Source organism: Triturus cristatus, chromosome 8, assembly GCF_964204655.1.
Source record: "Triturus cristatus chromosome 8, aTriCri1.1, whole genome shotgun sequence".
Lineage (NCBI taxonomy): Eukaryota > Metazoa > Chordata > Amphibia > Caudata > Salamandridae > Triturus > Triturus cristatus.
This window is the reverse complement of record NC_140591.1, coordinates 698,228,074-698,244,899: the sequence shown is the minus strand read 5'-3', so window position 1 is coordinate 698,244,899 and position 16,826 is coordinate 698,228,074. Positions and strand designations below refer to the sequence as shown.

At 44.6% G+C, this 16,826-nt stretch overlaps 1 protein-coding gene across 8 annotated transcripts in view; it reads left to right on the top strand.

Moving 5' to 3' along the window:
• Window positions 1–16,826, top strand: part of DOCK9 (dedicator of cytokinesis 9) — a 1,069,784-nt gene that overhangs the window by 691,233 nt on the left and 361,725 nt on the right. For all 8 annotated transcript variants that reach the window (XM_085622123.1, XM_085622117.1, XM_085622120.1 and 5 more), the window contains exons 27-30: window positions 2,119–2,190; window positions 4,937–5,083; window positions 8,782–8,865; window positions 11,670–11,781. In XM_085622123.1, the coding sequence (XP_085478249.1) occupies window positions 2,119–2,190; window positions 4,937–5,083; window positions 8,782–8,865; window positions 11,670–11,781 (415 nt within the window). The remainder of the gene's footprint in view (window positions 1–2,118; window positions 2,191–4,936; window positions 5,084–8,781; window positions 8,866–11,669; window positions 11,782–16,826) is intronic.

The window sequence follows — 16,826 nt, the reverse complement described above, 5'->3', positions numbered from 1 at the left end:
AGACCACTCAAAGTTTTGGCAAATCACCCCTGTCTTTAAAATGAAAGTCTGGAGAACCTACGTAGCCTGACACAGCGCCATCCAAACTCTTTCTGGCTGAAATTTTCGAATTAACTGGTCATCCACAAAACCTGTCTATTCAGAGAAGTCTTCAATATAATTCTGTACTGAACTATTCTCTCTTGTGCCTTAAATTCATTATGGGCTCCAGACCAACCCTGTTTGTAAACTGGTTAAGATAATCTAAGTTATTTCCTTGCTGTTCTTCTTTTCGCTCCTAGTGAGCACCTTCCATCTATGGATATGCATCTTCTGATTCTCTCCCTTGTTACTTTACCTCTCTTCCTCCATCGTGCGTTCAAGTGGTCATTTGGCAAGAAGTACACCCTTTATAAAACTCCTTAAGTAAAACAAATATATCCATCCATATATCCATCCATCTCTATTACTAGGCCAAGCAGGCAGTTATTTATAAAGGCATTGGCAGGAACGGCGGTCCCTGTCAATGCATTTTACTGTTTGATGCAGAGCTGCATCGTAAGGACGCAGCCCTGCAGCAAACAGTATTCCTTTTTTCTTTTCAAAATGAAAAAAAGACATGCTCCCCTCACCCTGGGAGCCTTCTATAATGGCTAGAGGAGCATTAGAATGGTTTTACTTTTCCTTACTGCCAGGTTTTCCCTGGCGGTATGGAACAGTAAAAAATTGCAACATGGCCGCCCATCTAAATTGGGTGAGCGGCATGTAGCCATTTCTCCGACTACCCATACTCCCCAGGGCCATCGGAGAAGTTAGGCCACGGCAGACACAGAGTAGTCCCTGCTGTGGCCAAATTTAGGGTCTGATCGCAGTTAAATTTGTTGGGTGGACCCCTATATCGGTGAGGAGGAAACTCCATCGCTGTTGGGACGGAGTACTGTCAATACCAATATATAAATCAGGCCCTAAGATACTTACCTTCGGTAATGCTCTTTCTGGTGGACACACTAACTGTGCATTCCTAACAGCCCTCCAACGTTCCCGTTCTGTGGAGTGGCCTCTTTCTAACACTTAAAGAGGTCCCAAGTTCTTTACTCTGGTGCTCACAATTGTTCACTCAATGCATTTGAGGACGCTGAATGTGTCAAGCAAGAAACTGACGTCAACGCGCAGGGTTGGCTCTCATATGCGGCTCCGTACTTCCGGGCATTACAAAGCCAGCTTGGAGTCGTATGGTGCCACCTATGGGTGAGTGTGATCATTGCTGAAAATGCTTCTAGCGCCAGTGTGGCACATAGCAATTATTCTAAGATGAGGAATTTGTGGTTAAACAGAGCCTCCACCAGAAGGAGTTTTACCAGAGGTAAGTAACTTGGTCATCAGTGCAGTGCTGTTCTACGGATGAACAGGAGTGATCTGTGGATGCGAATTTATGTATTTTGTTGTGTGCTTATGTATGTTGTTGTGTTCTATTGACTTGAATAGGTGTATCACGTCAAATATAAAAGTTTTAATTGATTTCCTATTAACTCATTTTGTATGTTTTAATACATGGTAGGTTTTAGATTTTACATTTATTTAATGTCGGATGTTTACAGTATTTATTGTGGTGGTGATTTAAAGCCTCTGCTATTGTCCACTGCTGTGATTAAAAATCTCAGAAGGCATTAAGTTTTTCATGGGAGAAAAAGAATAAAATAGTATCCATATAGTAAAATATTTTGATCAACAGTTGGTGCTAAGAATTTGAAGTGTACATTTAATAAAACAGTTTTGCTTACCCATTCGTAACATAAATAAGTACATACCAATGAATCTTGTTTCGTACAATTGACAAACATATTTTGTAGTTTTCTGAAAAACGATTATAAGTATGTATATTTTGGCTAGTAGTTTTAAGTATCTGATTATTATTATATTCACAGTCTGTTTATCTCTAAACATGCCTTAAATGGACAAGGATTAGCAGAGAATGGAAATAGATCAGTGTGGTGAAAAGAGGTGAATGGAGACCATAAAACAAATCTTTACATTTGTACTCTCAATATAATCCCTTTGCTTTAGCTTTGTTTTTAGTCTTGCCCATTAATAACCAAACAATCTGCTGAAAGCAGCTAAATCTTTTGTTTTCTTTTTCAGTATTCCTGGTTTTTCTTTGAATTGTTGATAAAATCAATGGCCCAGCATTTAATAGAAAACACTAAAGTCAAGGTATGTAAAAGCTATGGAGCACTATGTGAAGTTTTACTTGCAGCGTAACGTGATTTGTCTTGTTGTAACAGGGTAATTGTTCGGATTCCAAACATGGTTATCCAGTTGATGCATTCGAAATATTCAATACTCTTCAGCATCTTTAAGGTGTAAACCCCACTATTGGGTGAGCACATATAGGAAGGCACCTCAGGAAAGAAATGCAGCCCTCAACTGAGGTGTTTCTTCAGTAACATTGATCAGAAAAGTGCAAGACTTACTCATTCCTTTGTTGCACTGGCAGTCGAAGAGAGGAGCTCTGTAAGTGGCTACAGTGGTGTAGTTAGACCTATTACCACCTGCGGCGATCCCTGAGTTTGCCGCCCGGTGCAGATAAGAGTGCGAGGTGTTACTCGACAGATGACTTGTTCTGGGGGGATGAGGGGTGGCGGTCGAGAGACGACTTGTTCTTGTGGGGCGGGGGTGGTAGTCGACAGACAACTTGCTCCCCTCCACCGCCCCCAAAAGGAGTGCCACCCTGGCTTCTCCTTCTTTGCTCTTCCTCTGGTGGCCAGATATGTGGGAGGCCAACCCAAGGATTCTTTCTGAAGATTCTTGAGTTACAGGCACACTAAGAGGAGGAAAGTGTCACCGATGCCCAGTGAGCAATCCTAGCTGTAGACCTGCGCAGGCAACAGTGCTCCGTACCCTCCTCCATGCAGTGGAAGCAGATCTCATCACTTTGAGTCAGTCCTAGTGTAAGGTCAGGAAAGTGAGCATGAAAAGACTGTGTTTTGTTCTTCACACCTTACAAAGCCTTGGAGCACTCTGTTTCCTCAGCTCCTGCAGCAATTCCATGAACATTAAGACAATTTGGGGCAGTTGTGGTCTATTAGCAAGTTCAGTCTAAACACAGTTAACTGGAGTTGTTTATACCTCGCCATCAGCAAGCCTTCCTCCTTTTATCTTAAATCTGCGCCATCTTTCTTTATTGCACACTTGGCTTCCCGGTCCTGTGAAGAAAGGTCCACCAGGGGGGCTGCTGTGTCTGGGAAGAGAAACAGGGGGTAGTTGTTATTTAGCATGTCTGCACTGCACCATATGATATCATTTTGGGCATTCTTATACATATCTAAAGACCACAGCTTTTTTTAGGAGCAAAATGGCCCCTACATTACCTACAATGGCCTCGTTAATTATTTTTAGCGTACTTTTTACATGTTTTTGTACATTTATGTTTAGCCATGTCATTCAAGCATGTAGAGGTGAAATGACAAAGCTCATTGTAATGAATAAAATATTGATGCTTTGTGTTGGCATTGTGGAGGTGGTTAATATGCATAGAGTGATTTTATATAATAAGAAATAGTCCCGTCTGAACTAGGATACTCCGTAGACCACCTGATTCATTGCAGCGACCTGCAAACAAGAAAAAAACAGAAAAAAAAACTGGCAACAGACAAACCGGAAGGCACCGTTGAAATAAAGCTTCCAGGAACCTTTGGAGTCTTTAATTATGACTTTGCGACAAAACCAGTCATTACGTTTTAAATGAAGCTTCTGGCTGATCTGAAATAGCCATCCTAGAATATGAGCCATTTAGTTTTTTACGAAGTTTGTTTAAGGACTAGCCAAAATAAATACCTTCAATTATTTCACTCTTTCCAAAATAGAATGCCATAGTCGTTCTTGATCCAATATACCTATACTTTCATTGAACGCAGTTTTGTATAGAATGCTATTTGTGGTGTGAAATCTATCATAGTTCTAAATATCCTCCACCCATGCTTGCACAGCCCCACAGCACATTTAGTTGACAGAATAAAGAGATATTTCGTGTACCACTGGAACACTTTCTGCCTTCATGAATAGAACGCTTACCTCTTTCCTGTGCTTAAAGTAAAGCTTGATAGTCATAGGGTTCAATTAGGGCTTTTTCCAGATCACACACCTGTTTTTACTGGAGCTCATCTGCGCTTAAAAGAGAGGCCCCCACAAGTCCCTCTTGACTTTTCTGCAGTGCCAGCCTTATCCCTTCCCCGTTGGACACGTCCACTTTGACACCTCTGGCATGACACGATTTAGCGGCGAACCACAATGCCCGGGCCATTCTAGGATCCCCATTGGGTACCCCTCGCACTCCCTTTGTGACCCCTGACCTCAGAGGTTGTCGGTCAGTCCACCACAAACAAAGTGTATGTATGGCACTCTGAGAGCCACGCGCCCAGGTCCACAGCCGAGCTCCCAGCTTAGCAGTGGAGGCTGTTGAAAGGCAGAGGGGGCAGTTGAGTGGGGTAAGTAGCATCTTTGAATGGGCACGCTGCTGTTGTGATGTTGCAATAGCTGTTTGTGCCTGTATCTGAGGGCAGTGTGGCTACACTGTGCCTTTGAAGAGAAGCCTGGGCATGCCACTGCAGAGCTGCTGGTTTGAGGCCGTGGCTGCGCTCTGGGGGAGGGGGGGAGGCTGCATCGGGCCCTTCTGGCTCTTACCACACACGGGGAGGATGCGCGGGTATTTGCGCCTGATATTCTTAAGGGCGGCTTGCACTTTCTTTGTTTTATCGTGTTCGGTGTGCATAGTGTAATCTGTAACATTTCAGTCGCCATCCAACAGTGAAAGGTGTAACTGTGAATAGCCTGTCGTTTGCTTTTGTCATACAGTATGAGCTAAAAATGTATTTTCGGCGAGCGGCAGGGATTCTATTGTCGGACTCACTGCTTGGCCTTGGACAGTCCCAGACCTCCGTGTTTATTTGTTTTATTCCAGTCGCTGCGCAACCAGAGGTTTCCTGCTTCTTATCACCACGCGGTGGAGACCCTTGTGAACATGCTCATGCCTCACATCACGCAGAAGTACAGAGAGAACCCCGAGGCCTCCAAAAACGCGAACCACAGCCTCGCCGTCTTTGTGAAGGTAGGGGCGCCTTCGGCTTGACTGTCTAGGGTACTTCATGGGACAGCTGCTTTATCGCTAGCTTTGTAGAGTGCCATAAAAATATGCAGGGGCATGCTTGAGGGTTTGTGTTTTTTGTAAGAGTTTTTTTTCCCCGTGATTGTTGCATGGGCTCTGCCTTCAGATGTCAGCATTTGTGATTCCAGGCCCTGGGCTCTGCCTTCAGATGTCAGCATTTGTGATTCCAGGCCCTGGGCTCTGCCTTCAGATGTCAGCATTTCTGATTCCAGGCCCCGGGCTCTGCCTTCAGATGTCAGCATTTCTGATTCCAGGCCCTGGGCATTGCCTTCAGATGTCAGCATTTGTGATTCCAGGCCCTGGGCACTGCCTTCAGATGTCAGCAGTTCTGATTCCAGGCCCTGGGCTCTGCCTTCAGATGTCAGCATTTGTGATTCCAGGCCCTGGGCACTGCCTTCAGATGTCAGCATTTGTGATTCCAGGCCCTGGGCATTGCCTTCAGATGTCAGCATTTGTGATTCCATGCCCTGGGCACTGCCTTCAGATGTCAGCATTTGTGATTCCAGGCCCTGGGCATTGCCTTCAGATGTCAGCATTTGTGATTCCAGGCCTTGGGCACTGCCTTCAGATGTCAGCATTTGTGATTCCAGGCCCTGGGCACTGCCATCAGATGTCAGCATTTCTGATTCCAGGCCCTGGGCACTGCCTTCAGATGTCAGCATTTGTGATTCCAGGCCCTGGGCACTGCCTTCAGATGTCAGCATTTCTGATTCCAGGCCCTAGGCACGGCCTTCAGATGTCAGCATTTCTGATTCCAGGCCCTGGGCACTGCCTTCAGATGTCAGCATTTCTGATTCCAGGCCCTGGGCACTGCCTTCAGATGTCAGCATTTCTGATTCCAGGCCCTGAATGGTGATTTCCCTGCTCCTCGGGGACAGTTCTGTGCCTAGGGCACGAATGGAGAAAGGAGGTGAACAATTCCTGCACTCAGGACTTTCACATATTATGACTCATTTTCAAGACCTATACCAAATGTCATCCCGGCAAAAACATTGGTGCCACCACTCCCAGTATAACCAACATTACACTCTCGAATGCCTCCATGAATGTGAAAGTGCCGCATGGGCGCTAGTAAACAAGCAAAATAATAAGTAAGCGCTGCCACTATACTTAAAGCGGACCGCACTGCTAAAAGAAATAAAGAACCATGGCTGCTATAGTTAAAGCGGACGGCCATTAGTAAATAAAATAGAAGTGGGCAGCGTGCTGCGACGTAGTGGGTAGAATAGGGGCAAATCATTAAACAAAATAGTGCTCCCAGCCAAAATAAAGCAGACAGTGTAACAAGACAAGTAAAAGGTCTAGTCTTTATGGGAGGTAACAAATATAGACAAGGTGGTACCAAGGTGGGAATAACAAGCCTAATAAGGACTCGGAAGTCAGCGTTCAGGACAATGACACAAGGCAATTAAAAATATGGGCGCAGGGTGGGCGGGGCTTCAAAGCTATACTGCAATACTGCATGCCTCGCAGCAGCCCAGGCTCGACCTAAAAAAGGTGCACACCACCAGCTCTGGTCCTGTTCCTTGATTGGGTGTGGTGAAAGCAACATTACAAAGCCAAATGGATAACACCCCTGCAGTGTTTTTTGCTAACCAATTTAATTGAGTTAAGTCGAAAAGAACGAAACAAAACAATTGTTCCAGCAGCATCATTCAAGGCAATTGTGCATTTCCACATCCAGCAATTAGTCATACCAGTTAAACCAAGCCCGTGGTAATCCCGCCATTCACGCCGGATTCCGGCGTGCTTTTGGGGGCAACCACTGGTTGTGTAGATAGGCTCCTCCTGAGCGCACCAGTCCAGTCTCCCATGCCTTGCTGACACAGAGGGGAAATGTGGGGTTTTCTAGGCGTGCGCAGTCTCTCTCTGCCACCAGGGTGGCTGTGCCTATCATAGCTCTCACACCTTTGGTGCATGCATGTCCCTCCAGGATTCCCAGCAAAAAGATCTTAGATTTCAAAACAACAAGTCTTTTCAGAGCTCTGGACAGGGATCTGGAGCCAGTATCCCTCTATCACTGGGCATTGTCAGACCATGTGAACAAAGTCGGCGTTTGGCAGTCGCACCAGAAACGTAGGGCTGGAGACCCGGCCAGCATCACATCCCTGCAGTGTTAGTCCATCGACAATATCCCTGGTCTCACAGTAGCGCCCAAAGATTAAAGTCCACAGAAAAGAAACTTTCATGGTAAAAAATTTGTAATCGGTAGCACGAGGATAAAAGACTCTAAAGTTCTGCAGAACATTATCTTGACATCCCTTTGTTTGTCAGTGTTTGTTTTCGAGTGAACAGATTTAAACATAAAATGTGGGCACTCATAGGCATTCGGATAGGGCAGGCGAGGATGATTTAAATCACAGAGACCTCTAACATAATGCGACTCCGCTCCCAAGATGGATGTTTTTGTGATTCTTTTTCAGAGCAATTGAAATATAAATGTTACATGCAGACTTATTATCAAATTGGCAATTTAAATGAGTTCTGCCAAGCAATACTGCCCTGAACGCTGTGAAACTCTAATACCTCTCTTAGCCTTGTTAACACAGTACCTTAAGCTACAGCATGGGAGCTGCAACAAAGTACAGAAGGGGTTGATTCCAGGTTCGGAGATCCCTTTTTTGTAGCCCTGCTGCTCGTAAGAGAGGGGACAGTGGGAAAGCACCTCTTAATTATATTGCTGATGCTTCCCTGGCATGCTTTCTTTTAATTTTCAGAGACCTGTCGGGATACCAAAACAAAAGCCCTTAAACCAGGTCTGTCCCAGCAATTCTGAGAATTCTGGCCGCTGTAGTTTATTCCGTAATTGTATATATACTAAATCGAAACCCAACTTAGAGAATCTGACTTCAGTCCGGCCTTCTTTTTAGAAAAATGCTGCGGCAATAATTAAGGGACAGAATGCTGAATAAATCAAACAATCACCCCAGCCAAGAGACCTGGGTTGAATCCATCGTTCTTTTGCTCAGGACGCCACCCGAGTTTTTAAAAAAAGGCTGCAGACTCAGACAGTTTTTGTCTGCGTCTGCTGGTTTCATTTTTTGTAATTTAATTGCAGGAAAATGTCATTTCTTACCCTTTAATGGGTACCAGTATTAATCCAAGGTCTCGAAAGCAGGAAACATATTTGGCTTATTAATTTCTAAAATGATGGGAAAACGCACATAATTTATAACCCCGTAAGACTCATATAGGTAGCAATCTTAGCATTCTTAACATTTGATGACTGATGTAAAAATGCATGAGGAAGGCTGTAACCAGAAAAGAGTGTGCCGGCTTAAGACACATTGCTTAGATTTTTTGGGGATTAAGGTGTGCTTGAGGTGCTGTTTTGGTCCTGCTGATTGATTGAGACACGTCTATTGATTAGTGAGTTGTACATGCCTTGCCTGCTGCTGTGGTCTAGGTGCGAGATCCTCACATACAGGTAGGCATCTGCAATTTAGAGGAGGGAAACACATGCACACCTCAGAAATTTACAGAGCAGTGTTTACTACTAAGATGTAATCGGGTAAATCTGTAACCATGAAAAACAGTATCAGCTGACCACTATTCTAAACAAAGCAAATAAATAAAGATCTTTATAAGCATTTTGAAAAGGTGTAATGGTCTTTGTGGCCATTTTGTCTTGTCCTTTGCAGAGGTGTTTCACGTTCATGGATCGAGGATTTGTTTTCAAGCAAATTAACAATTACATAAGCTGCTTTGCGCCTGGAGATCCAAAGGTAATTTTTATTGACAAGGCACAGTAAAGGCTTATTGAGCTGTGAATGTGGGTTTGGTAATGTTGCGGAAGTCATTAAGACTGTGGGTCATGGAAGAAGCTACTGGGTCCAACCGTGGGGGTTGAGGCCTTTTACTCCTGATGTCCTAGGGTCCGACCTGCTATGGGTCTTGAGCAATAGGACCTGGTACCCCAGTAGTTGACTCTCAGTATCTCAGGTCAAGCAGTCCAAGGCTTCTCGGGTGGGAGGTAGACATGGGGTAGGGCGAGTGTATGACCACAGGCTAACAACTCCAAATACATTCAGCAGCAGCAATAAATGACTGTCCAGTCAAACTCTTGCTTTTATATAAAAAAAGAGTATATATATAAACCAACCCAAAGTAAAATATGTAATTCAGAAACAATGCACACAGTCCCCTAGGGTCAGGGTTCTAGTTTTTAACAGGCTGGTTCCTGAGTCCCACTGCCCTCTTGGTAGTGGTTATTCCCCATTCTCTTCAGACAGCATTCAGGTTAAGCCCCATCAGTAGTCCGAGCCCCAGGAGTCCAACCCTGACTCCAGTGTTCCAGCGCTGAAGTACTAAATGCCAGGCAAGTTCCCCAGGGGTCTTCTGGCCTGTAAATGAGTCTTACCTGCACCAGAAGGACCTGCATGCTAAGAGTCTGTAAGTGTGCCCCCTTCGCGGGCACTGAAACTGCTGTTTCTGGTTAGGTATTCAGACGTGGCCCTGGAGTGGCAGTGGACCAGTGCCCTCGAGTTCCTCTAACACTGTCCTGTGGAGGCAACTGCCGGGGGGATCCTCAATATCTCTCCGATGCTGGTAAGTTTCCTGGGATCCTCCCGCAGGTGGGGAGGGGGGATACGATGCTACTGGTGCTGATCCTGAGTTGGGACTGGGGCCTGCCCGTATCACCACAGGGGCGGCCTCCTCTAAATGGCAGACTTGAACAGACCACTCTTCTTTACCCCATTCCTCCAGCCTCCCCCACCCCAGCATGAGGGGTCACCATCATCGCTCTCCACACAGGCTATAGCCCAATCGGCACAGCAACAATCTTTGCGGCGGCCCCACCTAGCATACGGGGCGGCCAACTTCACACCTTACATTGCCTACGGCCCGATCAGTGCAGCAACGTTCACAGCTCACTCCATGGCGGCCCTCCTCTGGGATACTGGGGTCTCTGACTTTAGCCTGCACACAGGTAAAAGCCCAATCGGTGCAGCAGCCAATCCCCAGCTGGACTTTGCTCCCTCAAGCACTCTCCTCTTCTTCACATGGCACACTGGCCCTGTGAAGCAGGTTGGAACTAGTGCTCCAGGGGCAGGTGATATTGGATTCCATGGGTGATATTCCCTCACCTAGCAGGAAAACTGGTAGGCCTTTGCTCCCAGTCCTGGTCACAGGCAAATGTTTTGCAGAGCTACTCCTGCTTGCACAGCCCGACTAGCTGCTTGACAGTTGACCCAAATGTGATTTAGAGTCTGAGTCTTTGTAGTTTATGTTGGGTTCAACTTCCTTTCTAATTGCCAACTTCTCTGCCCTGCCCTTCTTTCAGAAAGCAGTCTGTCACAGCAGGGGTAATTCCAAATCTGATAGCTCCCCCACACAGGCCGTAGGAGTGGCTAGAGGTTCAAGCTGGATGTCAGCCACAGTGATAAGTGCATCAAAAAGTTACCCGGGGGCCTCAGCCCTGCTCTTCATGAATCTTTTATGAGCCCCATCTCCTTCCTAAGATGTGTCCAGGCCCCTTCCCAGAGACCTCCCTCTGGATCGAAGAGCACTCTTCTGGCTCTCCCTTCCTCCAGTGTGTTCCACCAGCTCACAGGAATGCAGCAGTCCACACATCTGTCTGGGAGGATTCCTCTTCCACCTCATGTTCATCCAAAATGGAACCCAGAATCCTCCATGTGTTGGACCATTCACAGGCACACCTACTCCCAGCACAGATATTCCACACACACACTGCACAGCACTACCTCTTCCATGTATTGTACAATTCACAGGCACACATAGACCCAACATATGTATAATACACATGCAATGTGCAGCACTACACACCAAACCGATGTAGGTCTAGGGTGATCTAAGCACACAACAGCAGAACTTGAAATAAGTGAGCCTGTAGGCTTCGCTCCAGTGAAACAGATAAAAAAACCTGATCACTCTTATTGATCACTACAAGGCATGCCTCCCGCACTGCGCTCGCGCTGCTTAACTCCTGGCAAAGGCAGTATCCTTTCACCATTATTAGGGTAGCGCGTAGGGCGCCCCTTCTTGTCCACAAAACCTGCAATCTGTGATATAGGCCTATGTCATGGTGCACACGTGATCCATTTTCGCCCATGACAACAAAAATCGGCATCACGGATCCAGACATCATTCAAGTTGGGGCATTCAGGGCAGGGGTGCACATCCATCACCATGCAAGGGACTGTTTGGGCCCAAGAGATGGGCAGCGCCACTTTCACAAACTGCCTTAGCATTGTAGCCCAAAAGCATGCAGTTTGAAGGACAAAACTAGCGTCCCATGAAGTGTGAGTCTGTTATCACTACCGGGTAGAAATCCGTAATAATGCTTTAGGCACATGCTTAGAATGTTTGGGGCAACAGAGGTGGGAGACGGTGATGTAGCAGCCATGTTGTCGTATCCAGATTAGTACATTGCTTTAGGGGTCCTTCTCACCCCATATGCAGTATTGCAGTATTGCAGCAGAGCAGTAAAGGACATGTCTTCTTCAGGAATGTTGTAACAGGAGTTGTCAGTTTCTCTTCTTTTGTTCACAATTTTTTTTTTCTGCAGACCCTTTTTGAATTCAAGTTTGAGTTTTTACGGGTAATCTGCAATCATGAACACTACATCCCATTGAATCTCCCAATGCCCTTTGGGAAAGGCCGGGTTCAGCGATACCAAGGTAACTATGACTGTTATCAAGACACCGCTTGTCTTTATAGGGCTCCTTTCTTCTCTTTTGCGTCTGAGGCATATCCACTTGAATGTTGAGAAGCTATAGGTAATCTTTGGTGTGAAAGGTATAGGTGTAGCTTGAACGGTACTTCTCAGTCCGGTGAGGTGAAACCTGAGTGATAGTTATGTCTTGTGCAGTTGTATAGCGTGTTACTACTATTTGTATGATCATGTAGAGCTTTTGGAATCTGGGAGCCATTCCCGGTTCTGGTTTGCTTATTGACCGGTGTGTAAGTAGGTGGTTGACAATGTATATGACTGTGTTCCATATTAGTTAGAGGTCAGTATCATTAGATAGTACTTGGTGAGGTTAGAATAGATAATGCATTGTTTAATGGCTGGTTACTTTGGACACTGGACAGCTTTATCCTTCTGTTGTGGAAGTGTGTGGAGCATTATGTTCAGTGACGTAGCAAGGGTGCCATGGACCCTAACACAGACATGGACATTGGGACACCTAGTCTCAATCTGAGATGTGTGGGAAAAGGGCATTATTGCTTGTTTCATTCTGCTAGTGCCTAAGATTGAAGCTGTGTCTGCTATTTATTGATCTATTTGCCCAGCTCTTTGTGGCTTTGATGCATTGATATGTGCATCTGAATGTGGTAAATGTAGGTTAATTTCTGAGTGTGGTGTTAAGGTGGCAGAGACAAAACCAGGCATATTGCTTGGGGCAGTGTGTTGCTAGCCAAAGGTCTTCAGGTGTTGTGTCTAAGGTGTGCTCTCTGTATGATGGCAAGTACAAGAATAACCTGATATGGATGTCCTGTTGTGGTGGCAAGCACTTAGACAGCTATTTAGTTTGGAGCCATGTTGGTGGCATGATTGCATGAGTGATTTAGCTCTGTTTATTCCTACAACGTATTTGTAGTTGATCTAGAGTAGGCAATGTTTGCTTAGTACATAGCTGTAGCAACACATCTTTAGAAGCTCATCCAGTAGCAGTGTTTTTTTTATTTTCGTTCATCGTGTGCTGCTTTGCTTAATAATTCGAGCAGCATTATTAATTATTTATACCATCTCATTGTTTCTGTTCCACTGTTTTCCTTCCTTTTTGTTTCACAAATTAGCTTTTCTTTCACCAACTGTGGAGTCGTATGACACTCCTGTAGGTAGGTTGCGCGGTGTGATATTTGCATTTACCTTTCGACTAGAGTTAGCTTTTTTTGATGTGTGTGTTCTGAGATTGCTGTGAAATGCAACACAAATGTCGTGGAATGGTTATCCCCTGTTGTCCGCATTTGTAAGCTCGCTCAAAATTAATTAGTATTAAAAATGTATGCTCATTGCAACAGCCTGGCAGGAAAATAACCTTTTCCAGTGAATATGTTCTGTTTGTAGATTGTTCGTTTCTGGAAATAACACCCAAGTGAATCAGGAAAGCTTTTGTATACTGAATATGGGCGCCAGGTTGCACAATTTAAACTCTGCGGTACTGATCAGCTCTGCCAGTGCTTCTATGTCATTTATACTACCTCCAAATTTTTGTCTTCACTAACGCATTTTGTCCCTTTTAGACTTTTGCGTAATCCATGTTTCTCCCACAAGTGCGACAAGATTCATCATATTACTGACAAAATATCACAGTGACTGGATGTGGTGTTTTGGCCTCCATGCCAGTGCTCCGCCTTTTGGTGTCTTTCGACGCCTGTTAGCCAAACCGTGAGAGAATGGGCATAAATGCACTTATTCCGCCTTCTGGTTACAAAGCCCTGGCTATTGATAGGAACCTCTCCAATTACATTTCTCCCCAGAGCCTGTGACCTCTTGTTACGTCTCACCCACCAGACAGCTAAAGATGTCTTTTTGCAAAAAATATCTATTGTCCGCTTAGAGTGGGCTAAGCGACCGTCCATTGCTTGCCATTGGTTGGTTTTGTTGTCACTCTCTTGTCACCTGTTTCTTATTCATTAGCTTGTGTGAGCTTTATTTTCTCTTCTTGTGTTTGTCCCTTCTCTGAAGCATGGCCACATTACTTCTCTCCTTCCACTGCTCACTTTTCAGGCACTAGCCTTTTTTCTTCGTTTTGGTTAAGTACTCCACAAAAATGCACGTGTTTTCCAGCTGTTTCCCTCGTGTACTTGGCTTCCACCCTGCGCCGTGCTCTGTCTTGCTGTCTCTTACCTGTGTGCTTCTCCCTAGCCCCATCAGTGATCTGTTCACCCCATGTTGCTTTCTTAGCCGTGTGCTTACCCCACCCCAAGCTCCACATTGTTGTCTCTCTCACCTGTTTGCTTTTCTCACCCCCACACTTTCGTTGTCTCTATCCGTGTTGCTTGCTTCCTCCCACCTGCGCCCTCCAAGTTGCTTCCACTCCCCGTGTTACTTCCCTCCACCTACTTAAAAAAAAAAAAACGTTTGCATGTGTTTTTCTTTTTACTTACAGATCTAACTCAAATCAGTAAATAAAAAGGGAAAAAAGTGCCTGCATCATTTTGTAGATGTGTGCATGGTGCATACGCCTACAAAATCACCTTTATCATAGTCTTTTTTTCTTAATCCTCTTTATCTATGCCGTACAGCATCAGGGATGCTGTACAGCATTTCTAAAAACCATTGGCAAAGCAAAGAGGTCCAAAAGGGCGAGACCTAGTGGCTTTGGCACTCCCTGTTTTTTTTAAAAGGGAAATAATGGTGCAATCCCTACTCATGTTCAGCAGGAGGAATGATGTCCTTTATACAGAATAAATATTTATTCAGGTTTTGCAGGATAAAGTACATTGAGGGCAGTTCTTGAGTTGAGGAAGGTTTGTGTTTTTACACTCAACTAGCCTCTTTGAGGAATGTGGACCTGTTTTTGTCCCACAGTTTTATGCTTTTTTGAAGGTCACATTCTGGAAGACGCATGCTCTTATTTTGAGGTGTCTGAAAGTCACAATCTTTCTGGGGAGGAATCCTGTGCAGGTTAGAAGAACCTGTGTGTAGGCCTAAAAATGTGTTGATCATTCAGACAGTACCTGTGTGTTTTTTGCCAACATACTCGTTCACTTTGTTTTTGTAGAATGGTAAGCTGTAACTTTCCTCAAACATCGTGGTTCTGCTCATTATAGACAAAATTAAACCATGAAAAAATGTCTACGTTAGTAGAACCTGCATACTTTCCAAAATAGGTGAGAAACAGTTTATTATTACCCTGTGAATACCCTATGCTGTCACACAGTCCTGCATTATTTTAGGACATTGAAAAAGAAAATCGAGTAACATAGCGCTGTTGCGCACCATACTGGTTCTTATTCTCAGCCTCACTGCCAGCTCTTGAAATCGTTATTATCTTAATCTCACCAGTAGTTTTTTTTAGAATTAAAGTAACAGGTTTTCTCTGGGCCAAGCAGACTGTCAAGAGATGGAATATGGGATTCTGGACGTTCTTGTTGATCTCTAGTTGGTGATGGTTCCACGGTCAATACCAACTAGATTATACTTCAAAAGATTTTGGACTTCTTCTAGATTATATCATGACCTAGTAGGACTGTTAAGATCATGTGAATCTGTAACAGACATTAAGCTGTCGTAACAGTATCACATCTACGTAACCTCTTTACCCCAGACCCGACCTTCTCTACTGATAGGACTGCCAGGAACCGGCCGCCTGCTGAAACCTCATGCTTCCAGTCTTTTTGTGAATGAGTCTAGCATATGGTCTTTTCACAGTTATAGTCTTTTCAAAAAACAGAGTAAGAAATCACATTTTGCTTCATGTTCAATTGAATATATTGGAGATTTTTACTAAAATGCAAGCTCCGATGTTATTCTAATTGCCTTCGGAGCACTTAGCTCTTCAGGTCTCTCCTCCTGGACACGTCTTCTTAGTAGACAGAGATTCCATTACTGCGTTATCCTCACACCCCTCAATTTAGGATAGAACATCCCTTGTTTCTGATAGTCTTCTAACTGTAGATTCCTCACCTTAGAATATTCCCCGGGCGTCAGACTGGATCCTGAAAACTTTCAGCAGAACCTCTTGCGCACCGGTAGGTGGCATCGATCAGCCCCACGTTGGCATCAGAAGCGATGTGCACGACGCCTATAAAGGTGCCATCCAGGTGCTCGGACATATGTTCCTGCCTTTCCGTGCCAACAGCATGGATCCAGAGAGGTACCTCGGTCACTTTTTGACTATCTTCTTAAAAATCGTTATCAACTCTTTTGAGCAGTTTGCTCCCAGTGTGCTAGGGACATGTCCCCTAACAAACCCTCGGAGGCAAAAAAGTCTCAAGAGGGTCAGCATGGACTGCATAACTGAAATGAGTCTATGGTATAGCTGAATTGCTGTAAGTTGCTGGGCCAGGAAATCCAGCTTTTAAAACGTATACTACCAATTAGATTATCCTTTGCACATAATTTGCCACTTGATTCCCGAATTTCCTTCCGCCAGTATAAAACTCATTTTGCTAGAACTAAACAAACATTTGATGATTTCCAAAATTGTGAAAGAAGTCTGTGAGACTCCTCCTCTTTAGTTCTATAACCATTAATGCTGGTTCTGGAGCTGGTGCTCAGTGTGGCCAATGCACACTTTTCTAAGGCGATATCTAAAACCTGGCCACATTAGCCCCACAATACATCTTTGAACAATAGTGTAATTCTAAAAGTTACAAGTGTTAGATTTTAATCTAAGAGGGAGGAAAGTTGATCACCTTAGCAATTCTGGCAGAGTTCTTTAGATTGCAAAGGAAACATTCTCTAACTAACTTGCATTCCATGTTTATCACTGGGGAAACTGCTGATGTGACATGAGACTGAGCCACAGGTGAAGAAAGTGGCAGAACATTTTTTAGGAGGGAGGTAATTGAATGGGGGATGTGAGATGGATGCCAAACCTGGTGGATGTGCTTGTTCAAGGCAACCTGCGTTAGTCTGGTACTCATTTATGCCTCATGCATTATCAAATTATTTCTCTGCTAGAGCCAAATTCATTATGAAGCTTATAAGCCTTGAACAATTTCATTATTTAAACCACAGCGTGTCTTCCATTTAATTTTTTATTTTTTT